Source organism: Sturnus vulgaris, chromosome 2, assembly GCF_052056855.1.
Source record: "Sturnus vulgaris isolate bStuVul1 chromosome 2, bStuVul1.hap1, whole genome shotgun sequence".
Classification (NCBI taxonomy): domain Eukaryota; kingdom Metazoa; phylum Chordata; class Aves; order Passeriformes; family Sturnidae; genus Sturnus; species Sturnus vulgaris.
This window is the reverse complement of record NC_142244.1, coordinates 95,431,542-95,459,360: the sequence shown is the minus strand read 5'-3', so window position 1 is coordinate 95,459,360 and position 27,819 is coordinate 95,431,542. Positions and strand designations below refer to the sequence as shown.

General features: G+C 41.2%; 1 protein-coding gene and 1 long non-coding RNA gene across 3 annotated transcripts; both read right to left on the bottom strand.

Moving 5' to 3' along the window:
- On the bottom strand, window positions 1–27,819 carry IRS2 (insulin receptor substrate 2). 2 transcript variants are annotated; one of them, XM_014883241.2, is made up of 2 exons: window positions 24,309–27,819; window positions 1–2,428 (listed from the first exon to the last, which is right to left on the bottom strand). In XM_014883241.2, exons 1-2 carry the CDS (start codon window positions 27,802–27,804, stop codon window positions 2,424–2,426), a joined length of 3,501 nt encoding a protein of 1,166 aa, XP_014738727.1. In that variant the 5' UTR covers window positions 27,805–27,819; the 3' UTR covers window positions 1–2,423. The 2 variants fall into 2 exon arrangements, with proteins under 2 accessions (XP_014738727.1, XP_014738726.1); XM_014883240.2 differs by lacking the exon at window positions 1–2,428 and adding an exon at window positions 22,645–23,070.
- LOC148224913 (uncharacterized) lies at window positions 2,527–22,590 on the bottom strand. The gene is made up of 2 exons (XR_015801748.1): window positions 22,191–22,590; window positions 2,527–10,241 (listed from the first exon to the last, which is right to left on the bottom strand). It is a non-coding gene; the product is annotated as an uncharacterized LOC148224913 (long non-coding RNA).

The window sequence follows — 27,819 nt, the reverse complement described above, 5'->3', positions numbered from 1 at the left end:
TTTACTGCTTTCATAAATAACGTATTTTATTGCATATGGCTATTAAGGAGAGCATCCATGATCAATACAGACTAAATACAATACACTACTCTAGTTCCATTTATTCTGGTCTCCAGCAGCATCACATTTATCCTTATATACAGCGTGTACATTGGAAGACACAGCAAGATAAGTTAAGTCTCTTGTCATATCACAATAGCAAGAAATATATTTAACATCTTGATATCCAGAAACAATACGTACCCAAAAAGAAAACACTGCTTAATAACTGTTAAGGTTATATAGCAAAAAATATTTTAAATTTAAGGTAAGTCAGGCAAAATGTACAAAGACCCAATATACATTGTGAAGTTTTAGCAAACATAACATTTATACATTTTGGTTCCATTCTGTAAACTAAATTAAGAATGTAAGTATTGCATATGCCTTTGTGAAATATACAGGATAGAGAATATTTTATTATTTTGTCAAGTTTTGTTTTTTTTTTTTAAGTTGCTGTATGTAGTTTAGCCGTTTGTTTTAGTGGCATGATTTCTTAATTGATACAAAGGGCTATTTGAAAATAGAGGCGTTCAAAACACTGAATTCAGCAGGTACCACACTCAGTGCTGGCAGGGGGCAGGAAGGGGTCAGAAAGAAAATGTCAAAGGTATGCAGGTTTTTTTAGTTCCAGACTTCAACAAGCAGCCATTTTAGAAGGTCTTAGAACCATTTATATCATTAGTACTAGAGAAAAACTCAATCAGATCAGATATTTAAATTGATTTTAGATCTAATATTGTATTAACCTACGCATTGCTGTGATTTAAGACCCCAAAAATTACACTGAAAAATAAAGTGTACCATGGAGTAGGGAAGGAATTAGTTTACATTCATCTTTGTCTTGTAATACAATCCTCAGTTCTAAAAATTCAGCATGTAAGCGGAAGACTGCATTGCCGTTCACTGTATTTTTAAGACATTGACTCTCGTCTTCCTCAGAAAAAGAAATCCCAAAAGAAGATAATGCATTGTCAATAGTGAAGTACGGGTTCCACCAAGCACAATGATTAAAGAAAAAAATAAAGAAAATGAAAGAGCCTCATATAACTCATAATTTAGTAATACTTACATGTCTATCAGAGCAGGCACTGGAGGGGTACCCTTAAAATGTACACAAACACTTCAATCAAAGGAGAAGCAAGGTGGCATGACATGACATTCTGCTAGTCTGGTGCAACAGTTGTATGTGACTTTTGTGAGAGTAGCTGCCACACCACTCAGATTTTCAGGCCACTGGAAATGTGATGCACAGTTAGCCTTGAAAAGAACTCAGGACAAGTGACTGCTATGGTTCTTCTTCCCTGTAATAGTGCCTGCAGCTACAATGGTGCTTTCTTGGTAAAAGGCAAATATCAGGACTTTATAGATGGCAAGATAATAATACTGTGTTAACATTAGCTCTTGAATCTGCCCGATACCCATTATCATCCCTGCATTCCTAGCATGCTTATGTGGATTTTTGGTTACAAGAAATGCAGCTAAGAACAGTTAGCTGACAAAAGTGAGCTTTTAAATAGAAGAAAAGGCTTTTGCAATCTGAAGTACCTACATAAACACCTACATAGAGAGGATTAAACAAGTGTGTCAAAGGTACAGAGATACCCCTAATACAGGTTGATGTTTTTAACTTATGTTGCTTCAGTTACACATTTTATATTTTTTAACTACTCTGAATCCTCTGTCCAAGTCTGATTCACAGAGTTTCATCCCATTTTAGACTTTTCAGTGCCCTACTTAGGCTTTGTCTGAGAAGTAAACCCTGCAGCTAGTGATTCAAAACCCAGCAGCTGCAGCAGCTGTACAAGTTGCAAGTTCAGTAAGGCTGGCGACCATTCTTGAGAAACTCAGCACAGAGAAAAAGGAGCTCCTGTTGTACACCAACACTGCAAATCCGGCTTTACTTTGAACTGAGGTAGGTAGTACTGTCGTAGGCTTGAAATTATGCCAGTAAATACCAGATCTTGCTGCTTCAGCAGGTGTTACAGAATCCCCTAATATGCCAGAGAATAAATACAGTTTGTCCTTGAAGAAAAAGAAAATGAAGGCATTGGCCATTCGTTAAAGAGGCCGGCAGAAAAGTTCCTATGATTTAAAGAGCATCTCCAACTTCTGTCGAAACAGCAGCAAAATGATAACACAGATGCCATGGACAGGTAATGAGTTAGGCAGATTGCCTTCCCTTCCTCCCAGATTTGTTGTACAGTTTAGCCCGCAACAGTTAAGCAACTGTTAGGACCAACACTAACAACAATATAAAGTAAACGTTAAGCAGCTTCAGTTACCAAAAACAAAAATAAAAAAACCCAAAAACAAATATGCCGAGCAGCTTCTTTGAATGTTGTACTCTGTTGTTTGAGGTCATGATGAGAAAACTAATTCCTTCACTCTGAAAAGAAAAATGAAAGAAAGTCAATCAAAGCTACAAATTTTTTTTCATATATATGATACAGACAACACAAAAAATACCATAGAGAGATTATTCAGAATGGGCTTTCTGTTGAAAGAAATGAATGAATGTTGAAAAAAAGCACAGCTGTTCAATAATTGCTTTCATATTTGTATACACCATAAGGTATTGCAAAGGCAATAAAGGGAGAATTTCCCAATCTAACACCATTCTCTTTTTCAGAACCTTTCAGCTAAGGCTCTTCAGGTCAGCAAACTGCAGGACACAGAATGGGTTGGAAAACTTGACACAAAATCCCCCCCCACACACTCAAGTTGTGACAGTCACAGTTTTTTGCACCAGTGGAAAGGAAAAGGGGTTGGAGAAAATAGGTACAAGCTTAACTCTTTATTTTTTGTCAGCTGGATATTACAAAATGCTTTCCATTTCCAAACATTAAAAACAAGTTACCTTGTCTTTAGGGAAGAAGTCTACTAAAAAAATAAGCAACGTATAGAAAGAACCTTCTTTTAATTTAGTTATTTGATTTACTAAACAACTATTATTCCAGAAGTAAAAAAAATGAGTAGGCATGCAAAAGGAAAGAATCTTCTCCCAATTACTGACTACAAAGCTGCTTTAAACAGTCAAGGTGAATTATGCAGTGAAATAGAAACTGATTACAATGAGACCCATTCTACTTAAAAACATGCAGTTGACTCCTTTAGTGTTTCTTCACTGCAAAGAATTAGTGGATAGTATGTGCCTACCCCACAAATTATTATTTATTAACTCACAAAATTAAAATGATTTGATAATCTGGCCATTAAAAATCAAAATTTAATAGTTATAACAATTTTCTTTGTTGCATGTTGTCCCCAGGTTTACAAGTTAAATGAAAATTTTAGTTAGATGATGTACTATACAAGTTTTTCTAAAAACTGAAGTTATTTGGAACATTTTGGGAACAATCATTGTTACTTAGAAAAGTCTATAGTTTTGACTGTATTGTATTGAAGAAGTCAATATTCCTATCTATTTCAAATTCTTTGGGACCACAAAACCAAAATAAATTAAGATACAAAATGTGGATGTCAAAGTAAGCCTAGCACTTATCTGTGCAATTTTCAACACATATAAGCTTCTGATACACCAATACAAAGCCTTTTCCCTCAAGTTTACCCAAAACCAAAGGCTGATGTATCTTACAAATATGTAAAGACTTGCCAAATTGCTTTGAATCTCTGGGAGCTAAGGTTTACTTAAGGCATTAGTCCTGCTGGAGTCAACTGGAGCCACTATATGATCAAATACTTAGGATATTACTTGGGATTTTATTTCATGCCATATCTTAAGATGAATTAATAGCTTGCCAAGACCAAAGAAAAAGTGCCTCATTGCCCCCATCCACTGCCATTTATTTGCTGCCTCTTTTCTGATCAGAAACTAAGTAAAATCTATCCATTCAGTCTTCAGTAAAGGAGTTTTCATTGTTTGTTCTGGACGAGTGTTTCAAATTAAGAACTTGAACTGGTTTATGATGAATCTGGGGGGGAGCTCCAAATCTGCCAACACCATCCCAAAAGGCTGCATGGGTGAGCATGGGGCAGGATGGACAGCTCTCAGATGGGAGCAGCAATTCCTCATTTGAGGAACAATAACAAAGCACTTTTTCCCATTTTTGTTCAGGGAAGTAGCATAGATGCATCATGTAGGCAAACAAGTGAGTGTTCAAACTCTGTGTTTGCTAACTTTCTTCCTTCAAATGGAAACCAACATGACAACTAAATTTCCATTCCCCAAAGTGAGAATGAGCATGAAAGCCAAGTACAATATTAAAAAAACCAAAAATTTAAATGCTCAACTTCAGATAGAGAAATTGGTGGAAAATGCAAAGGATACAAACAAGTATGGTTCCAAACAAGTATGCCAGTCTAGGGCAGACATGAGAGAAGAATATATCTGACACTGTTCTTACAGTATAGCAGGTACTATCCAGTCAGAATTAAACTGGAGGAGGTGAAGTGGCTGATGCTTCAAAACACCTCCATAACTTAGTTTGCATGGTTTGTAGGTGGATGACAGGACTGTGAGCACAAGCCTAAGACCTCATGATGCAATAAATACATCATCCAATGAGTCTATAATGATGATCTGTAGCTAAAAAAAAGCACCCCAAACATAGTCTTCAATAACAAAACTATTTCCTCCAACTTCAATAAGCTTTGAATCATGTTTTGAATAAGCTTTGATTCAATAAAGGAAAAATAACTACTGTTATCACTTGACCCATGTCAGCTTCAGAGGAAGCCTGCTTTGAAAAAAAGTTTGCAGCTTCCATGCCAAAGTAAAACACAAAACTAAGCAAAAAAACCCCAACCCCTCAACATCATGCTTATTTTTACCTCAGTATCTTTTATTTATTTAAAGCCTCAAGTCAACATTCCACTCACATAGCAAGTCACAGCCGTATGAACCGTCTTTATCCAGGAATTCAAAATTCCAACAGGGCACAAACATATTTGGTCTTTGGTCGCCTCATTGCCCGTGGGCATGCACTAATCAAAATACAAAGTCCAGCACTGTGTCAATACTGAGGTTTCCTCTTATTTTTGGGCTTTATTAAGAAAATCATCATGATCATTGCCGAGTTTCCAAACTACTCAAGTCTTCTGATTCTACCAGTGCTTCTTGGAGAATAAATCAGAGAATAAACACACACACAAACTGCTATGAAACTACCAAATACTCACAGATTTGCTAAATATACTGTGAAGAGAATACAATGGTTAGTCAATTAAAGAAGATCTACTCTGCCTATTAATTTTCAAAGTCAGTAAGCAGCAAATACAATTTTTTTCAATTTCTAAAAATAATTCTCATCTGCTAACAAGCATGCAGGCAGAAACGGTTTTTCATGTGGCTGGTAGCAAAAACACGCTGCTGTTTATTCATAATCAGTAAATTTATTCCACTGGCAGTGTGACTGCCAGAGCACATCAGGCATTGGACACAGAACCCCCAGCTCTGCTGCAGGCTTCTGCCCTGACTCTAGGTAAATCACTCAGTGGATTTATCCCTTTGTTTCTCCTCCCCATGTTATCTGCCAAATCGATTAAGGCTGGGATTCTGCTAACTAACTTTTCCTGGAAGAGCAATCCTATTGATACAACCAAACTGGAGGTTAACAGCCCATACATCTGCGGGCATCAGGCCAGGCCATTAGACGGCACAACACAAGGAACTGAATCTCACTCACAGAGACATCTTTGGTACTCCAGACACCTGAGAGGAGACGTATGGCCCTCGGCAAAGCTGCTGCCACCCAGACAGGGCCAAGGCAGCCTCCATCAGCAGGTTACACTGTCCTCCCAGCCCTGAAGCTTTCTCCAGCAGCAGGCACTGTGCTGGCTGGGCTCCCGGCAGGAGATGGGTCAAAGGCACCCACACAGGCTGGAGCCTGGAGCCTTGGCAGCACCGTCCCCACGCCCACAGCACTCTGTGTCTGCAAGCAAGTGGAGCACAGAGGGAGGCTGAGGATGGGAAGGAACAGCACAGACCTGATAGTAATAAAAAACTCCTGCTGACCAGGCACTGACAGCAACCAGAGGTGGTCTGAACCACAGCCTCCAAGGGCTTCCTTACTGGAGGCATCACAGGATGCACACACATCGTAGGGTCACAAACTTGGCCAAGCATCCAAATGCAGATCCAGCTTGACTGCTACCCAGGATACTACTGGGAGGTGCACAGTGGGAACCAAATCCTGATCTGGCTCCAACTCTCATTAAGCAACGCAATGAATACTGTACTTAACATCATAGGTAACCCTGCTGAAGATAACAGAATAGCTCATGTGCTGAGCTATGGCTCTCCTCAAGTAATTCCAGGGAACCTGTGCTCCACTTAGCAGGACCACTCTTATCAAATAAAGCTGAGCAAAGACACTCTCAGAGAAACCGGTTTCAATCAGAGCTTAAACATTCACTTTACCAATACTTTGCAAGAAAACATGAAGTAGTATGCTCTAAAAGTTTACAAAGCTCACAAATAATATCAATCCAAAGTAAAATGTTTCCACATTTGATGAAAAAAACAAGTTAAACCATGAAATGAAAAAGCCACGTTATCTTTATTTTTTAAACAGGTCATGGTTGTTCATAATCAGCAACACACTGCACAAAGTAACCAGGCCCTGTTGATATGTTACTCTACTAAGAAACAGTACATGATGTTGTTCAGATATGTCTCTTGTTTTATGAATTTTAAAAAGCGAGCATCTGCTCTACACAGATTCTTCATTAAAAATATTAATTTTTAAACATCACTAAATTTCTTTAGAGTAGTAAAGTAGGCATTTTGCATCCACAGTAATTATATTAAAATGGGCTCACAGTATTTTTCTGTCAAATGGTTAGAATAGTATCACTTTGAACTGCACTAATATAACCATGGGGAAAGATTAACTTTTAAAGTGGGAAACAAACTGCTGGATTATCTGGAAAAAGATGTTGTATGTCAGTACCTGCAAATACCTTTTGGGTTTGCATGCTCAAGCATACTGTCAAGAGGTTAAATGTTCATCTGCTGTCATGGACAAATCCCCCAGAGATTCTAATGAGCATCATCTTTTAACCAAAGGTACTAAAAATGAAAATTCTTTGTATTTGATACCATATATTTACATGATAAATACTTATTTTACCTATGATCTTGCATTGGAGATTAAGCAGTTGAGTCTATAGCAGAATTACAGATGAGAATGTGGGCTATGCTTAGTTGACTTCGGAATTTGATATAATTCATGTTTCATATAATTTTGTTAAGGTTTTTATAGATTTTGTAGTACTATGTAGTACTAATTATGTGGAAAATAAAAGGATAAAACTTAGAAATGCAATTATAATGAATTTATAGTGCTGGTCCAGAAATACATTTTCCATATCAATTATAATAAATACAGGCACTTCCAATTTAAAATTAAGAAACTAGACATGCTCATTTTTCCCAGGATTAATTTAATACAGCTGCTATTATATCTCTTAATTTCAGAGCTACAGCCAATGTGTACTATTAAACAAATATGTATAGATGGGATTTAATCCCATGCTTAGGTATTAAATAAAATAGACAGAAACTCCTCAACATAGTACTATCTGAAATATGTTCAATTATCCTGTCCCTTGCAAGTTGGGTATACAACCACTCAAAAGCATTACATGAAATGAAACAAAATCAAGCCGCTTTCTCTGAGTAAACAAAATGCTAGAAAATAAAAATGTTTAGTTCTTCTGCCCTTCCACTGGGAGCTTGTAAGAGGGACAGAAACCCATACACAGAAGCAGATGTGGAAGATACATAGAAAATTTGCCACTGGAGAGATTTGTCTGTGGCAGTCAGTCAAAGAGGCACTCCACAATGCACACACAGCATTTAACCATCACACAACAAGAAGTCATGCTCTTGGTCGATGACCATTATCATACATGTAAAATTGCCTCCCGCCCTACAGCCATCACACTATTGCTGTATCAGTGCAGATTCAAGACCCAACACCACAAACACGGCCTCAGTGCAGCTGTTGACTTGAATTTACAGCTCCATTCACTACACCAAAGAGAGAGCACAGCTTTTCCCAGGAGCAGCCTGCCAAAAATGTGGGAACTCCTACAATACCACTCTGCACACAAAGCGAGCCTGGAAGCTTCTTAAGAGACAGAATTTTTGCAAAACAACATGCTCACCTTCCAAGTGATAAAAAGCAAGAGTGGAAGGGATCAGTGACTAACACACCAAACTACCTACCAACCCCATCTCTGGAGACACAACAACTGAATCAGCATGCCTGCCCCAAAAGGACATACTAGGCAATACTCAGCTAAATTCTACCAAACTCTGTGTGTACCTCTGCACTTCTGATCTGCTTACCCTATGAGAAGCCAGCCATTCCAACTCAGAGTCAACAGAAAGAAACAGTGAATTTTAAGCAACCATTTTCCTGTCCTATTTTATATTGGGCTCTGATGAATAAGAGTTCTGAAAGATCTCAAATCCTGTGAGGTATACAACTTGGTATTCATTTTAGGAACAGAGATGATATCCTTTTACACACCTTTACAGTTGCTAGGAAGTTTGCTCAGCTGGGATGTCAAAGGCATATTTGCGCCTTTTCTAATTTATATCAGTAGTCATTAACAAGGTCAACAAGTTTTGACAAGGAAGAAGAGCTCTTGTGAAGCAGAGCTAGATATTCTCTCACAACTGCCAACTGAAATGCCATCAAAGTTAGTTGTCCTGTTTCCAGCAGGTAACACTGAGGTGGAAAAAAAAAAAAAGTACAATCAGACTTTTGGTTCAGATCGACAAGTGAGAGCTTTGACTGCCATTCTAGGTAACAAGGGACAAATACAAAAGTTCAAGAACTGCTCCTGAGCCACTAGACTGAAAACACATGCCTGAAAACACAAAATTACAGTGTTCTCAGAGAACTTTAAAGTATGCTTTTCCCCTCTCCCACTTGGGATAAAAAGCAACCTTTTCCACTGGTTAAATTGAAGAAATATTCACATTAAAAATTTAAGTATTCATAGGAACAGGGATGAAGACTCATGGAAGTTGTGGGAAGTCATGTTCAGTCTCCCTTTCCATTACAGTGGATATCTAATTATTCCACAAAAACAGCTGCAATAAGAAAGAACAAGAGCACTCTACCAAACAATATATGGTTAATAAGTGCCATAAGGTGGTGAGGGGGAAAAGATGATTGAGATAATTTTTCAGCCAGAAAGATATTGGACACTGGTCAGTCCCAGGTAAGTGCTCTCACAAATATTGTGGAGAGGGGAACAAAAACACTACATCCAGGTACTCTTTCAAAGAGTAATCCCTGCCTCCATCACTGCTAAACGGCTTAGGCTCCTAGTATAAAAAGAGGCTTCAGATTTACAAGAGCATCCTAGAGGAAGACATTTATTTTCCAGAGAGCAGCATGTTTTAAAACACAAGGTTCTCCTCAACTTTCACCAAACACCCTCTTGTTTTGTACACTGACCTTCAGACAGCTTACCAAGGAGACAAACGCCCCTGGCATGACATACATTGACTTAGGCACCTCACCTGTCACCTAAACACATTGGATGGTCACACACTAAATGTTAGCTGGCTACTGCAGCTTTTTGACTTTCAGGTTAAGAGATAGGTCCAGAGAAATACATCTTCTTGCAGGAGAGATACACAAGAGAGGAAAAGAAAGCAGGGAAGGCATAAGAGGAACAACCTTGCAAGGACAGGAAGGCAATCCTTTCCCTACAGATTTCTCTTCTTGCCACATCCTCACTTAAAACTCTTGAGCAACCTCAAGTAGGATAAAGATTTTAAAGGATTATTTTCCAATTTTATCAATGCTTTTCCAGAAACCTTTTGTGGCCTCACCTTTGTCAATACGAATCTGTCAGTAACGGAGAAGTGGGGAAAAGATGAAGCTAGGCAAGAAGTTCCATCATGTTCCATGATGAAAATACAACACCACTCCCCGAAACCATTTAGTGAAGTGAGCAATAAAGCACAAAAATGCTGCACTGAAGCAGGTTATGCTCTCCCCTAATCCAGTTTCCTCTCTCTGACAGTGGGTCAAAAGCAGCTGCATACAAAATCTAAGATAATGATTTTGCAAACAGAGATGCTACCCAAAGCTCTCTTTACTTTCTAATTATTTACCTGTAAGGACAAGTCAGCTTGTTAAAGACCACGAGCCAAGATCTTCTTAACTTCCTTGGTACTGTAGACTAGCAGCCCATGGCACACTGTATACTTTCTGAAAGCCAGAATCACAAATTTAGCAGGGTTCTCCATCCCTGTGGATTTCAACACCTTCACGTTTTTCAGGCTTAACACTCACTACTCTACAGAAGCCCACTAAGCCTCCTCGAAAACAGCCACTCGAACACAATCCCCCAGCAGACCAACCTGTTAAAAGTATGAAAAATACTATGCTCTCAGAGCAGTGTGCTTTCACAGCACTTTTCTCAAAGCTTCAAAGCGATTTCTTCAAAAAGATCAAAAATTACTTGCAACTAGCTCCAGTGCAAGATGCACTTTCTTCTGTAATTATAAGAGCTCTCAGTAAATATTTACAGAAACAGAGGTGTACTCTACTGTTTCACCAGTTTTTTCCTCCTCTCCCAAGGGCTCTTACACAGGTGTCTTTGTTTCGTTTTATGGCTCCCCATATTTGTTGCCAGCAAACATATTTATAAGCAACCAATTACACTTAATTGTCTAAAAAAGGCTCAGCAGTACCAATACAGCATTTAGAAAAAAAACCATTTTACTTATAGCAATATATATGACCACACAACTACATAACCGACACTCTCAGCTTTCTGAAATTGTATTATGTTGCCGTGACCGTTTCTATAAAACAGATTAAAACCCATCTCCGTCACTTAAGATTGAATACTTTAGAGTTTGGCTCTAATCCCACGATCCTTAGCAGAGAATTCCCCTAGATTTCAGGGAAGCTCTCTAGCACATCAAAATCTGCATGCATTTTCTCCTACTGCCAGCATCCCAGCTCTTCAAAGCTCTTTAGGACATCACAAATAGGTGTGATGAACACCCCAGGATATCTTATTAAGGAACTATGACTTCCCGAAGGAAACAATGCAGTAGCTGAGACTTTATAAAGCTATGATGCTGTTCTAGAAGAACAGAAAGATTGCAGGCACTGCCATGAGGAAATGCTTTGCAGAACACCAGTATTTCCCCGAGGCATCTGCACCTTTAAAGCCCAAGTTTGCTTGCAAATGCCAAGGCCCTGATACTGTTGCATCAGTCACATATTGGGTTGACCAGGAAATATATTGAAAAGTGTTCAGCCAACAGCACAGAAGCTGCACAGCTAGAGAGAACACAAATCCTTTTAATTTCATATTTACTGAACAAGTACAATATATCATCAACTAACTAACACACGGTCCAGGTCAAGCAGGAATATAAAACTATGCCAGCTGATCCACATAAAAGTATCAATCTTATTTCAAGTCCTTTCCCTTAAAATAAGACTCTGCACAGCTAGGTTGATCTTACAGGCTGCAGATCTTTGGAAGTTAGATGTTCCATTTATGCCAAGCATATAGGCTCCCTCTATGGTCAAGGGAGGTGGTTTTGTGCCAGTTCCCAAGTCTGGCTTTGACCAGGCTCTTCAATACTTAAAAGGCACCTGCATCCTTTTAATGACTACTTACAGAACACAGATCCTTCTTTGAAGAGGAGTCTTTTGGTAGGCTCCTAAGGTGCAAGTGTAGGGATTATACAGTTATTATTATAGTTCTGCATAAAGTGCAACAGCACTGGCTAGATGAAAGAGAACCACCATATACCTAGAAATCTAAACCAGGAACACGGACCCTTAGGACATACTGGAGACACCCGAGTTGCAATCTGCAACACAGAAGACATTAAGCAGCTTCACTCATGACAAATACATGAAGGTCCCTTAAGATTCTCATGTCCTATGGTTAACCTACAGCCTCTCCCTTTTAATTAGAGTCATGTCCATCAGACCAAAACAGGATCCCAGCACAGCTGAATTTCACAAAACCTATTAAGAAAAACACAGATAAATTGCCTCCTCTGTAATATCCTCCCTCAGCTTGCAAATTACCCCATCCCATCTAGGCAAAACAATCCTACCAAAACATTTCTAGAGCAAACACAAGCTGCTTGTTTACAAGGAGGGAAAAAAAAAAATAAAAAAATCAAGCAACCAAGCAACCTGAGGCATTAATAAAAGATACAGCAATTTTGAGTCTCTCACTTTGATCCCTCAGCCTCTCCAACAATCATCATCAAAAAAAAAAAATTCAGATTCAATCTACATTTGAGACAAGAGACCACAGATACACTTTCCTACAGACCAGGAATAAGTCTTGGACAAGTTCACATAACCATGTCCACAGAAGATATATGAAATCAACCCAGAATGAACAGGCTGTAAATGACTGGTTTCTCTGTATCAAAGCTTTTCAAATTACAGTAAAAATTGTCTGTGGACTGTATTAGAGATCCTTATTTCCAGTAGCTATTTTTAGCTAAAATACCTTTAAAAATTAATTGAAGCAATTAATTATTACTATTCCAGAAAGATATTATGTGGTTACAAATGGCCAAAGAAAGGACCTAAGACAATCCACGACAGAGAGGAGAAATGGTTCTGAGCTTCCCTATTAATATCTCATCACTGCTACAAAAAAAATCTTGGAAGTCTCTGTCAAATTAAAAGTTACCACATTCCAGAAACAGGGAAGCTAAAGAATACTGTCACCATATACATCAAGAAGAACATACCTACTAGGAAAAAAAACTGCACTAGCACGTGATTCACTGAAGAAACAGAATTTCAAACTTAAAAGACAAGTAAAGTAGTGCTGTTTATTCCAACCATTACAGTCATAGCCACGGTATACTATATTCTGTACCACTTATTTTCAATGTTTTTCCTCAACTAAATCACATAATTTACACAAGTTCCTATTGCTTCTGAATTAATTTACAATTGCCAAATATGAGACAACAAGCTTTTATGTATCAAGCACAAACAAGGCTAATTCTTACATGGAGTAAGAAAATAACGTGTATCTGATGCAAATAATGAGTTAATATATTTTGAGACATACTGAAATGTTTGACTACAGAACCAAAATTAAGATCTTACTCAGGTATAAACACACACTCAACATGGCTATATGAATGAGTAAGATAAAGACACTTCACAGCCCAATAAAACAATGGGTTTATATAGTAAAAAAATCAAATTAAGATTGCAAAAACATTTCACATACAGATTCAATAAAAGACTTGTTTGTCCACTGTTTTGACATTTTCGGCAGAACTTAACGGAACTTTGTCTTCAGAGTAGAATGAAGCGTCAGCTGCTCAGGTAACATAGAAAACAAACTGGAAAATCTCTCAAGAAGTCAAAAAAAAATGAGTGCCTGATAGACAGGTTAAGACATCTGATTAAAGGCAGGATGCACACACTTCATTCCAGTAGGGGTGGAGATTTTAAAGTTGTCTCCTATGCATCTCAAAATAACTCACTATTTCCTATGAACATGTTCTAAAGTTCTAGCACCTCTTCTTTTTTTTCTTTTTTATTATTATAAAACCTTCATTCTGTTTCTCCTATGCTTTATTAAGGATATAGCATAAGCTGCACTAAATCAATACTATTTTACAGCAAAGTACAGTAGAATACTTTGGCAAAGTAAGTGGAATACCAGCCCAAATCTACTTGACACAAAATATAATGGAAGTAACACCCACCACGTGTTTTTAAAACACTATGGTTGAAATGTTGTCACCCTGTAAAAGTGAAAACAGCCAATCTATGAGAACACAGAAAATTGGAAACATCTACTGAGGAGTGAGAGGAATAGAAAATATTGCAGCATTTTCTCTTAATATGACAACATAGCATCCATCCACAGCATGTCCAGTATGGCAAGTTAAAGCTTGCCGTGTTCGTGACTGATGAAGCAAACTCAAGACTCAAGGAACAATTTCAGACTCAGTAGACTCTAAATGACCCCTCACAATGACTCCATCAAACAGAAGCCTGGCATCCCAACACCCTACACAGCTCATTCACAGCATGGTCCTGCTCTCTCTGCATTCAGGCACACCAGTTCCACTGTGCTCACTCAAGCTGCAAGATCTAAGCTGTTGTTTCGACTTCCTCACACAGTCAAGTGAACATGTACTAAAATAAATGTCCATCAATTTACCTCCTGAGGGCTGAATCTGACTTCTACTAAGAATCAATAGTATTTCACTAGTATCAAATTATGATTTATTTTTTTTTTTAGTACCAGATATACTATCTCATGTTACCATATCTTACAAGCCTTTCCATTTACTGTCCCTTGAATATTCAAATTAATGGCAGGGAAGGAGTAGCATGGGGGAAGAGAGGACCTAAACGAGGAATCACTTACAGTGCTGAAATACATCAGTGCATTTGTATCTGGAAATCATCCTATTGGCTAACATTCAACATCCAAGTATCACCAATTTATTTATTTAGAGCCCACACGATCTACCATTTATATGAAAATACATCATTCAAGGTTAAAGTTAAAAGCTCATTTTTTTACTGAATTTTCATTTGACATTTGAAAATTAAAACAGAACTGTATAATAAGTCACCTTTCTGTAGGTATCCAAAAGAAAGCAATATTATCCTAGCACCCATTAGAGCATGTTAAGAGTCTCTCTGCTATTTGTAACTGCTATAGAGTAACTGCTAGACTATTGGGATATTAAAACAGTAAGTAGTAACAGTTTTAAGTTTATGGCCAATTCTTTCAAGTATTCTGTGCATCAGGGTCATATACATATATTTATTCCTAATGCTGCTCCAAACAGTTCATTTTCTACTACTATTGTTAATATCATGAGCACTAAATCTGTAACCTCAACATTCAGAAAAGTATGTAACTTTGTACTGTTATACAAGATTGACTCAAAATCCAAACACAAATGTTTGAAGTCTTATGCTAGATTAAAACTAATTGCAAATAATTTTCGACTAAGTGACTTTTCATAATTCACAAACAGCTTTCACAGTAATCACCAAGACAAATCTTTATCACTTCTGTATTGTTACAGCGAAAGTGTAACTTTTCTTTTTGTTATGTTAACGAGAGAGCATTATTATAGTTGTAGTTATTTTATATAACTATGTATTTATATATATAGTTATTTAGTTATTATAGTTATATTTCACCAATTTTGGCAGAACTAATTGCTCAGGAATGAAAGCTCTTGTAGAAGATGCAGGTCCACCCTCCTATAAACTTTACCAAATGTTTATGTTGTAAAAATGAATGATGTTACAACACAACTGAGTGCAACTGACTTTCAGAAGAACTTTACCTCCACCTTCCAGTTCCAAATCTCGTTATTTCCTCGCAAGAAGTCTTTTTTAGGTATAAGTGAAAATTTTAGTTAAACACATCACTTGATTTTGGTTTGCCTTTGGAAGTAAACTAAAAACAACTCACTGGAATTTTTGAAAAAATCACTACTAGAGGAACTAGCAAAAAGACCACAAAAGAAATTCATAACTTCTGAGTAATTCAAGCATGGAAGAGACCACAGCATTTGAAGCAGTCAATTTGGTGATGTGAAAGTTTTGCATTAACTAGAAAACTGGTGAGGTTTGCATCCATTTGTCAATTCTACTCTTACTCTTTTAAATAATGCAAAAATGTAACATTACCAGTTATTGCTAGTAAGTTTCTACAGGCGAAATTATCTCCATCAGTGAAGGCAGACTAAACCAAAAACATCATTGTTTTCTTGTTCTTGAGTGACTATTCAACACCATTGCCTTCTACATAACACTTAAGCCTAACTCAGCCCCAAAAGACTGTCCTGTGCCTTGTTCAATCAATATTGTGACTTCTGGTGAGAAAAAGCCTAGATTCAAAGCCAAACCAAACAAACAAATCACAAAAGACAAAACAAAACAAAAAACCCCAAAACACCAACAAACCAAAATAGAAAGGAAGTCTTCGTAATTCAAATTCCTTGCCTTACCTTGACAATGCCACTCAGTTTAATGAGGTAGACATCATGACTGCCATAAAGACTTTTAAAAATAATATACTGCCTCAGAGGAAACAATGCAAGAGACAAATCTAAACCAGCTTAGATATTATTTCATTGACATGATTTCCCCACTGTTACTGGGATGATTTATTGATTTGTTTTTGACTGAAGAGAATCAAAGTCCTTTGCCTCAAGTTGCACTTACAGTGGTGTTTTTAGTGTACTTTAAAGTACCTGTGAAACAGATTTGGAAATTGAAACTCTAGAGAGCAGTGAGTTTTATACCTTACATTTATCATCACAGCACATATCAAATAAATTTTACTAAAGCATCACTTGGAGAAAGCTTGGAAAATTCTCCAAAGTGCTCTACTGTTTCTAAGAAACTTCTGCTGTTTGTGATTATCAGCAAGTTTGCTATTTCGGCATCACACTAGAGCCCCAGTGCCTCCATTTCTGACCCCTTCAAACAAAAACAAGCTGCTCAACAATGTCTAATCCGTGCGTCATGTAATCCTGCTTAATACCCTACAAACTCTGGGTAATATTTGGGTAGTTTTTAAATTTAGCAAAGAACATCCTGGCCTAGTTCAAAGATACCCTTGCCTTGGGTAGTGTCCCCTAGAAACATCGCCCACACCAGTTTCAGAGAAGAAAAGCAAACGCACACATATGCATAAGAGAAATGAACAAAAAATGAAATAAAGAGACTATGGTCTAATGTCATAATGAAAACACATAAAATTACAAATCAAATTATTGAAATAGGAATGCATTATGCAAACACCAAACACACCACTCAAACAATGAGAGAGACATTCTGACTTCCTAACGGCGCTCCTGGCCCCATCCACCAGCCAAGCGCGCCCGGCTCGCAGCGAGGGCAGACGGTGCCGCAGAGGACAGCGGCACAGCCAGAGCAATCGTGCAAACCTCCCCCCGTCAACACACAGCTATTAATACACGTCAGCTATTGCTCTGCCAGAGAAACAGAAAATCCCTGCTTTGAGACACGGTCTGCTTTTTGAACATCATTATCTTACAAGTGGCTCATACTACAAACACTACCAAAGAGGTCTAAACTAAGTCCCATTATAATTTTTCAGCATACTCTCCTGACTGTCCTACCTAAGATCTCTCAGACCCTCGCTGAAGGACAAATATGTTCCTATTTTGTTTAGGCTGTCAGGCAGATAGTCTCCAATCATTAGCCTCTTGTCAACAGCGATGCTGGGATAGATTACTACTGTGTAGTACTTGTAATGGCAGGTGCATGGCCCTGGGGCTGCCATCTGCCAGGAAGGAAGTGTTCTCCTCTAGGATGCTGAAGAGATTGACAAATAATGTAAACAAAACACTGAATCATTCCTAATCTATGCAATAAAGCTATTACGTTACTCTTCTGCAGTGTAGATGTTACCATCAGAGGTGGGGGCTTAGGTTTGTGGCCTGGGTTGTTTTTCCTATTTTTGTGATTGATTTACAGAGATAAAAAACAAACTCTGAAATAACTTTTATTTAACGGAGATGGACAATTCTGAATTTGAAAACAAACAAAAAAAACCACCCTACCATCAAAGATGTTTACGATAGAAAGTATCTCTCCACTGTTCACTAGTAACAAGCCTCTTTCCAGAGTGTATTTGTCCTGCATTGTGAGTAAGAACTTGACTTTTTAAATTACCGTTTTTGATACAGCTATATACAATCTGAGGTCATCATGACTAAAAAATGTTTTGAAGTATTTTTTAAAGCAAAAATAATAATAGTACTCCAAGTATTGTCCTTGGTCTTTTAAACTAATTTCTAAGGGGATTTCTTAGCATCAGATTGAAAATCTTTCCTAAACAGTTCCAGTTTAGTATCCAGTTTGTCACCTGATCTACCAAGAAATAGCATAACTCCATGGAAATAAGCAGGCACTCACCTATTCTTCAGGAAAGTTACTCATTACTGTTTAACTGCCTACACAAAGATTATGAACTACTGCTGTCTTTGAGCCAGCCTGAAATGTTACTAGACATGTTAGCACTTTAACATGCTAATAAATAAATTTTAGGTGACCCTCTGTAAAGATGTAAGCAATCTTTGCATTGATTTTTCTGTGGTTTGCATCAGGCTTGTAATACCCAAGTCTTAAAAGCTTGCATTAACTACGAACACAACCCTGCAACTGAGGGGGGATTCATTCTACTCCACTAGTGTGGAATTGCAAACACAATCTAAACCAGTAACCCGGGCTTCCTCCAAAGCTGACAGAGATGCAGGGGAAAATGCATGCTACTTTGTACCTTGCATTTAAAAGACAATGGCAGCAGCCACCTTTGCTGGTTCTGTTCACTGCTGCTGGTTCTCCAGAGCCCTGGCAGACTGACTAATCCAAGAAGCCCACACAGCTAAAGGCAGCTGACACAAACACAAGTGAAACAAAACCCAAAACAACAACAAAACAAACAAACAAACAAACAAGTTTTCCTTTGAAAACTCTGTGTAGGAAAGCCAGAGCTTTCAACAATCAGCAACAAGGGGACTATTGAGCTGACTGAGCTTTACAAAGCTGCCACACTTGACCCCCTACATACATACGCACAAAACTTTAAAAATAACTACACTCCAGACAACAGACACAAAGAAAACATATCTGAACTTTGGAGGTCACTACACCATCTTCTAAAAACTCAAGGGATAATACTGATTTCCATGCATACAGATCACTTCGAAGCAAACATTGTAAGAAACTACAAAAAACCCCAGAGAGTTGTGAAACTCTCATAATTACACATCCTAATTTAACAAATCAGTCAACATATACACTCTAAATTGCCATTACACATAGTGTATCAACTTAAAATTTCCACAAAATTTGCTATATTACAACTAACATAATGAACACAAAGAAAAAAACATATGGACAACTAGTATAAAAAGGATACTATATTTCAATAATTTCAGAAGAAAAAAGCCAGATTTAACCACTTTTTAGATGTTTATTACTTTAAAAAGAAACATATTAATGGTGCTTTAGGAGAAATACTTATAGACAGAAAATACCTGGATGAAATTATGCTGCCATTTAACTGCTGAATAGGGAAGGAAGTTAGATTGCCTACAGTAACTGGCTACATTTTTCAGTGGATGCTTGCTGTGTTTCAGCTTATAAACCACTTCAGCATTCCAGTGTATTTAACACTATTTAAAAATAAGAGTAAATCAAGTGTAAAGAAACCCAAGTTAGTCTCTCCTTTAAAAAAAAGAACCAAAAAACCAAAAACAACAAAAAAACCCGAAAAGAACCCAAAACAAAACAAAAAAACAGAAAAAAACCAAAACCAACCCTACCATATAAAACATGCCCTAATACTCTTTCTATTCAAACACTCCTTTATTCTTCTTACTTACAAACGAACGTTAGTCTCTGTAGCTATCTTGAAAGAAATCAAGTAATCAGAAGCAATCATCAACCTAAGCATTTCCTCAGCCTTGAGCAATGACTGTACTGGTTCATTTTAGAACAAGCCCACCATTCAATTTGGTCAATAACAATTTATCTTAAATGACTCAAAAGTAACCATGACATTCTTTCTATGAGCAGTATAGCTAAACATAATTTAAAGTGTAAAGCAAAAAAAGTCTAATAGATGTTATGATATTCTATCTGTTTGTAACAAGCTGACACCCATATAATCAACATAATTTAAAATATTAAAAGCTTCCTTTAATCCTAGATACTATTTCAGTTTACATTTTGTGTTTCCCAAGTGGCACTGCTAGGTTCAGATCTAACTATTTTGGCTTGGTCACCTGCAAAGCGCCTTTTTCTTTTGAAAGACAGTAAGTGAATTTCAAGATGTTTAAAAGAAAATCTCAAAGTTTTAATTCTATGTGTGAGTTAAAAATTAAAGCTATGTACGTTATTAAAACTCAGCTCAGCTCTTTCTGCTGTTAGTTTCATGTTCTAACAGAACTTAACAGTAAGAGAAACTACTACAACAGATTTATTTTAAAAGGACTTTAAAAGATGTATAGATTTCTAACACAGCATATAGTTATTTTAATACTTTTAAGAAGTCATTTTAAAATAAGCATTAGTTTTTTTAAAGAGAAAAACATTCTCATGTTGCTCTGAGAACCAAAACTTTTTGGCAGTTGGCATATGAAGAGGAGGTCAAAAAACCAACTTAGTAATATAATTTATTGTGTAAAGTAATCCCAAAGAAAAAGGAAACAAAGTTTATGTCTTCACAATCCAAAACGCCATTAGAAAGACAGAGGAAGAGTTTTATTAAGATAGGCTTTTTTATTGTTTAGGTGCAACCATAAAACCCTCACAAAACTAAAAGCTAATTGACAAGTCGAGTGCAAGGTGAGGATCATTATTATCAAAAATCACCTTATTAGGATTTTAAGCAGATGCATTATAGACGATGACTTCTTCACACAAATCAAGGCAAAAGAAACTGAAACAGGAGGGAAAGAAACCTCAAGGGTTTTTGCATTATTATATGTAGTATCTGTTCAATTTTAGAAAACTAGACCAACTACTAAAAACATTTACAAGTTAAAACTACAGAGCAATCTGCGAATGATAAATAAAATAAAATTAAAGATAACCCATTCTGGTGGTTTAGATTAAGGAAAATTCCCTATTATACACCCACTAGATTAATTAAGAATTCCAGGATTACACACAAAAGGTAAAATATTAACCCCACTGAGACAGAAACAAAACCTCTACTTGACTTCAACTTTGACTTCAGAACTAAGATCCATCACAAAAAGTCACATCATTGTTGAGTGCAATCTGTCATAAATATACTGGAATAAATAATTCACACTTCATGAGAAAAATGAGTATAAACATCTCCATAAATAATGAAATCCATACACAGTCCATATGTTTCTAAGCAAAAAAGCAGTCATAATTTAAGAACAACGGCTAGTTATTAGCAAGTAACAAGTTTCAAACCACCAATAACAGTATTATTTTATTTACATATCAGATGAAGGCAATTGTTTCTCCAACTCCTAAATATTTGCACATTTTTAGAACACAGTAAAAGTAAATGAAGCAATAACTTCAAACAACTTTTTAACTGTTCTGTTTTGACAACAGCTGTGGATGCACTCCTTGCTCTTACCATGACAGGATAACACAGACACAGATTTCCAAAAGCAAAGCACTCCCTACAGCAGAGGCAAGTTACTGATAGCAGAGAAACACACTACATGTGAAAGCCAGCCTAAATGATAATCTAATGATACAAATTATTTCCCTTAAAACATTTATCCACATGAAAATACAACTACTCCTACACACCTGAAGGAAAAACTCAAACTGATTTTTACATGTATTTTGCACAAATCAAAATCCTTAAAGAAGAACTCAGTACATGTTTTTTTACATGTATGTTGCACAAACCAAAATATTAGTTTTCTGAGAAAGTAATTACAAGGAGCTTGTTTGTATACTCTGTATCTCAGAGTCTCTTGTTCTAAACATTGAACAGAAGCGGATTCTCCATTTTATAATTACTAGAAACCACTCTTGAAGCAGAACTTTCACTTTTCTGAAGTAGTTAAAAACAAAGTTTGAAAAAAGTGCAAACTAAACAAACAATGCTGATTATATAAGCCCTCTCTTGTGCAAATTAGTAATTTTTACAGAAATACATTTTCTCAAACATACCCAAATTACTACTGTTAAAATAATCTTGTTTATGTGCAAAATACACTTTTCTTTAAACAGAATATTTTTCTCAGTAAAATGTGAAATTCTTAGTAGTCTCCCGAATCACAATGCTTGAAACTCAAATACATTAGTAAAATTCTGGGTGACCTTTTTAAGCACTGGCAGAAGACTCTCCATAAACAAACTTTAGTGTGAAATCCCAATGAGAACCAAAAGGCAAACTAGGAAATTTGCAAAAGTTTATTATTTGCTTAAACTTTCGCCAGTGAAGTCCTTTAGGATGCATTTCTCCTTCCCCACACTGTTACTTTCCCAGTTTGGCTGCCATGAATGCAATTAACCTGATGCCCCGATTTTGGTACCCAACCCACTGTTGGCTGAGGATGCTGGTGGTGTGAGGTTCTTCCTTACTACCTTGACCTGACTCTGGTTCCATCCATCCATCCCTGCATCCCGTACCTCTGAGTGCACCCTACAGGCTGGCACCCTTCTCAGGGAAGCAAGGTGCAGGAGAAGACAGCCCACCTCCTACAGATAGGGTCAATCCCAACGAGCCTCCCCGCACCACTCCTCCATGTGATCTGCGTTTAGAAGCTTACGGGAAAGAGGAAAAACAAACACACAAGCAGATTAAATATTAAAATAAGGCAAGCCTATAACCGTCCTTGGACAAACACAGCAGCACTGAGCCCTCTCCGGTTTAAGCCGCGTACCACATTAACACGGCTGCGTTCTCTGCATTATCCCTTTGTTTACAGGATGGGAAGGACAGCGCTCGTTTCCCTCTCCTTATCTGCCCGCGCGCCGCTCCCATTCCCGCGTGCCGCCTGCCGCGGCCGCGATCCCGCGCCGGGTTTTCCCGGCAACCGGTGCCCGCCCGCCCCCCCCCCCCCCCCCCCCCCCCCCACCCCCCCTTAGGGCCAGCAGTTTGGGGAATGCTGTGGAAATAGCTCTTTCCCAACACCGGGCTTCATCTGCAATCGGGGCTGTAGGTGGCTCAAGACAAGCTCCTCGTTTCTGCGAAAAATCCGTTTGCAAAGCAAAGGGGCGTGATCGTCTGCTGGCGCCCGGAACCGCCATCCCAAGGCCGGGCAAGGAGAGCGGGGGCTGCAGCATCCGCACCGGGCTCGGGCAAGCCACAGGGATCCTGAAAGCGACCCCAGCAAAACTAAAAGCAAGAGACAAATAAGGCTCTGCCCTCAACCCTTCCAGTCATTCAGAATAAGCCTTCATCTTTTCAAACTCTGACATTGCATTCAACAATCCTCTGGTCTTAATTAGGTTCAAAGCTTGCTCTGCAAACGGTGGATCTCTCATCTTTTCCATCTTCCTGTACTTCCTATCAAAAGAGAAAATATTTTCTTCTTCAAAATCAACTAGCTACTAAGGAAACACGAACTAAAAAAACCCTGCAAGTTTACAAGCTTCTGCTGCTCGCTTGTTATCGAAGCACTGTGATATAGAGAAGCAATACCTACTCTCCAAGCAAATACTGCACAGCTTGTTATTTCACCCAGCTATACCCATAAACACGTATTAAAGCTGTCTATGCATAAAGGTTTGACTACGATGTCTTGCATAAATCTAAGAGCCAAGAGAATTCTTACAAGTATCTCATTAACTTTTCCTCCTTGAAAGACTGGCTGTTCTGTGCCCTCCTCAACCAGCTCCAGTTGTGTACAAACCCTCACTCACTGAGAGAAGGTGGAGGACTATTTTGGGGAATAAGAAAGGGTATTTGTTTCTTTCCTTCTTTTCTCAGCATAACCAGCACCTAATTAAAGGAATAGCTACATACTGGAAATAGAAATTCTCTCTCACCCTAAATTTCAGATTTCTTCAATTTGACACCCAACATTTGCAATCCATAAGCCATCAACTTGAACACTGTTACACACCCACACAGGCTGGGCCCTTAAGTGAAACATGTGATACAACAGCGCAAGCATATAGTGACTTCTGGAAAGAATTACCATTTTTTAAATTCACATTCCATGCTCACTATGATTTGGTGTTAAACTTTTGCAAGACATAAGGTATTTCAAAACCATGATATTAAATTTATCCTTCTCAATTTAATATTACAGACCTTCTCAGCTAGAGAGCCAAGGATTGTTTCTGTAATCTCATGTCCTCAGTCAAACAAACCTGGTTTTAACTCAATCATTTTACATTTCTAAATAGTATTTAGAAGTTGCATTAACATAAACTATTTAGGTCACATTTTCTAAACGCGTTCCAAAATCTTACTTAAGAAAACTCTGAATACAGCCCAAACATAGAAACTGTGTTAATAGCAGCTTCTCGTGGGATACTCAGAAGCAGAAATACATAATAATGGCAGTAATACAGTAGTATTGAAACATGAATAAATAGTCCAAAATTAAACCTTCTTCCTGATACAAAGAGCCACCAAGTTCCTCCAGGACTGCTCATTACAGGACATGTAAAAAGGGATAAAAGTGATTTTTAAGGAAGCCAAGAGGAATAGTGCTCTACACAACAACACACAACCTTGTGATGGTAAACACAGAGCACAAACATGCACTGCAGGCACTGTCACACATAGCTACTCACCTTTCACAGCACTGGCTTCTTTCAGGTTGTGAGACAGAAAGTCTATGCTGGCATAGGTGCTCATCTCTACTCCATTGATGCCCCCATTCAGGAGGTGCCTAGCTTTCAACCTGGATTTGTCACAGTTTGCCAGGGACCCATCCACCACATCAATGGCAATGTAGTTGAGGCCATTCTGGAAGCCAGCCGAGGTCTCCCGGCACATGGGACTGCTACCCTGCTCCTCCTCCAGGCCTTCGCTTTTCCTGAGGGACACGTTCTCCACCGAGGCCGAGTTGTGTCGTTTGGGGTTGTGTGCGAAGGAGGGGGACACCGGGGTCACAGTGGTGGTGGAGGAGAAAGTTTCTGAGCTGTGCCTCCTCCGCCCCTGGGGATCTGCCCGGATTACTTTGGCCCCCCGATTTGGGTCTGGGGGAGGGCTGGAGAGAATGAAAGCCTCCACCCCGGAGAGGGTGAGCCTCTTCACGCCAGATGTGGGGCTGGTGACCCGGGCACTTTCTGGTTTCTGAACGATGGGTTGAGGTGGGGTAGTGGCCATGCCAAAGGTCATCTCGGTGTAATCACCACCATCGGATGGGCTGGACGAACAAGCCACCTCCACAGCCGCCTTCAGGTAGCGCCCACTGGGCTGGCTGGTGCTGGAGGAAGAACCTGGAGAGAGAGCTTCCAAGGAGCCAACCGAGACCGTGCCCGACTGGGAGGGAGACTGTGACCCAAAGTCAATGTTCATGTAGTCAGAGAGAGGGGAGCGTCTCTGCCCTGTGCCTGAGCCCAGGGAGGAGGCTGGGCTGTCAGCAGGCAGCGAGGGGGGAGAATAGACAGCAGCATCCCCAAAGTCAATGTTGATGTATTCACCAGGGCTCTTGGGCTCAGGCGGCAGAGGGTGCTCATTCATGCTGGGCAGCACCGTCCGCAAGGTCTCCAAAGAGAGGCGGCTGGGCCGGGCCACCCGCTGGCACCGCTGGCTAAGGAAGCTCTCGGTCCGGCTGTGCCGCAGGGGTGAAGGCACCGAGTGGCTGGAGGGGGCGAACGTGCCTGTAGGCAACTGGCTCGCTCCACACACCGCCTCCTCCGGGATCATCCTGCCCGGGGAGTTCATGAAGACATACTGGTCGCTGTCCTTTGCCAAGCCTTGGCTCTTGTATGAGCGGGGTAAGGAGCTGTATGAATAGCAGCTGGGCTTTGGGGGCTCACTGGACCCATGCCCTGAAGGGGCAAAAAAGAAGTCTGGAGGGGTGAGGGAGGGAGCATGGGGCCCATTCTGGGGGTCTCGAGGGGACATATTGATATAGTCGCCGTTACTCAGCCTTCCATCTGAGCTCTCCACGGACAACTTGGAGCCGCACCACATCCGCATGTACCCGCTATCGTCAGGGGAGCTCTCCCCAGGCGAGCTGGTCTTGTAGCTGCTCCCATTTCCCGGGGACCCACTACCCACCCCTGCCCGGGGCTGCAGGATTTGCTTGGGGGCAGACACGCTGGTGGGGCTCATGGGCATGTAATCATCGCTGCCCCGGCTTCCCTGCCCTAAAGATGCAGCCACACCGGGGGTCATGGGCATGTAGCCGTCATCATCTCCCCCTCCTCCCCCCACTGCTGGCGGGCCCAGATTGGTGCTGCTGCTGCCGGAGCTGCGGTGAGAACCGATCTCGATGTCCCCATAGTCCTCGGGGTAGGGGGTGTAGGTCACTTTGGGGGAAGCCCCGGTTTGGAAGAGGCGGCCGGCGCTGCCGGCGAAGGTGGCGCGCATCAGCGTGTACTCGTCGAGGGAGGCGGAGGAAACCTGCGGCGCGGCGGGTCGCTGCCGGCATGGCGTGGTCAGGGAGTAGGTCCGCTTCCGATGGCACCTGTCGCTGGCAGCGTCGGGGCAGGGCCGGTAGCAGAGGCGGCCACTCGGGGGCCGCTCCATCGCCATGTATCCGTAGAGGTCGGTGCTGCCCCCCGGGTCCCGTACTGGGGGGGTTTCGGCCACCGACTCGGGGGTGTTGCTGCGGTTGCTGGCAGTGGAGGAGGAGGAGAAGGGCCGGAGGTCGCCGCCTGGGCTGGAGCCGTACTCGTCGAAGGACATAAAGCCGGCGTCGCTGGGGGAGCCGGACACCGAGGCGCTGCCGCTGGACGGGCGCTGCGGGTGATGCGGGTGGGCAGGCTCGGAGCCGAGGCCGCTACTGGAGGAGAGGCTGATGGGGCTGGTGGCGGAGGGGGGTGAGTGGGAGGCGGGCATGGACATGGAGCGGCTGCTCTGCAGCCCGCCGCCGCCGGCCAGCACCGGGAGCAGCTTCCCTGCCTGCCGCCCTCCGCCGCCGCTGAGCGTGTGCGAGCGGCTCAGGGGGGTCCGCACGGGGCCCGGGCTCATGGGGCTGCCGGCCGCAGAGCCCACCCGGCAGCCGTCGCCCTCGCTGGCCGTTCTCACCCGGCACGGCGTGCACTTGGTGCCAGCGCCGGCGGCGAGGCTGTCGGTGCGGGAACGGCGGAGGAGGCCGGTTTGGCTGGGAGGCAGGTTGACCAGGTGATGGTGCCGGCGACCGGGCACGGTGATGGGGTGGGTGGCGGAGGCACCGCTGCCGCCGGGGCCGCCGGCCCCCCCGGAGGAAGAGGAGGAGGAGGACTGGCTCTTGCTACGGGGCCGGAACTCGGACAGCTCCTTCAGCGCCTTCATGGCCTCTAGGATGGTCTCGTGAATGTTCTGGGCCACCACGGAGTCGTCCGCTTGCATCCAGAGCTCGCCGGGGCCAGTGGCGGCCGAGCGCCCCACCTCGATGAAGAAGAAGCTGTCGGAGTGGCCGCAGCGGCGGATGTTCATCAGCTGCAGCGTGACCGAAGGCAGCTCGCAATTGAGGCGCACGAACCCAATCGTGCGGGCCGAGAGGCAGAGACGGTGGACGCCGGTGAGGTTTTTACTTTGCCCCAAGCCCTTGGGCTTCAGCGTCACCTGCCAGACCTCTCGGTAGGCAGCGGTGGCCGGCGCGATCAGCCCGTAGTTAAGGTCTTCGCCGGCAGCGGCCAGGGAGGCGGCGGCCGCGCCGCAGGAGGCGGAGAAGGGGGAGGCGAGGTGGCGGTAGGGGGACCCCTGGCAGGCCGCCTTGCCCTCGTTGAGCAGGTCGGTCAGAGCCCTGTACCAGCCTTCCTGCTCTTGCTCGTTCTCGGCCGCCACAGCGAAGTACTCGTCCTTGGTGTAGAGGGCGATGAGGTACTTGTGCTTGGCGTCTGCCCGCTTGTTGATGTTGAGGCAGGAATCCAGAGCGATCACCCGCTTGGGCGCCCCGGACTTGTTCCTCCATTTCTTCTCGCTCTCGTAGTACTCCAGCCGGGCGCCCCCCGCCTCCTCTCCGCCGCCGCCCGGGCCGCGCAGCACGAAGAAGCGCTTGTGGCCGTGCTTCTGCTTGCGCAGGTACCCGCACTTCCTGACGCCCTGGTTGTTGTTGTTGTTGTTGTTCAGGTTGGGGCCGGGCGGGGAGCTCAGGGGGGGCAGCAGCCCCAGCACAGCGGGGCTCGCCATCCCCAGCCCCGCGGC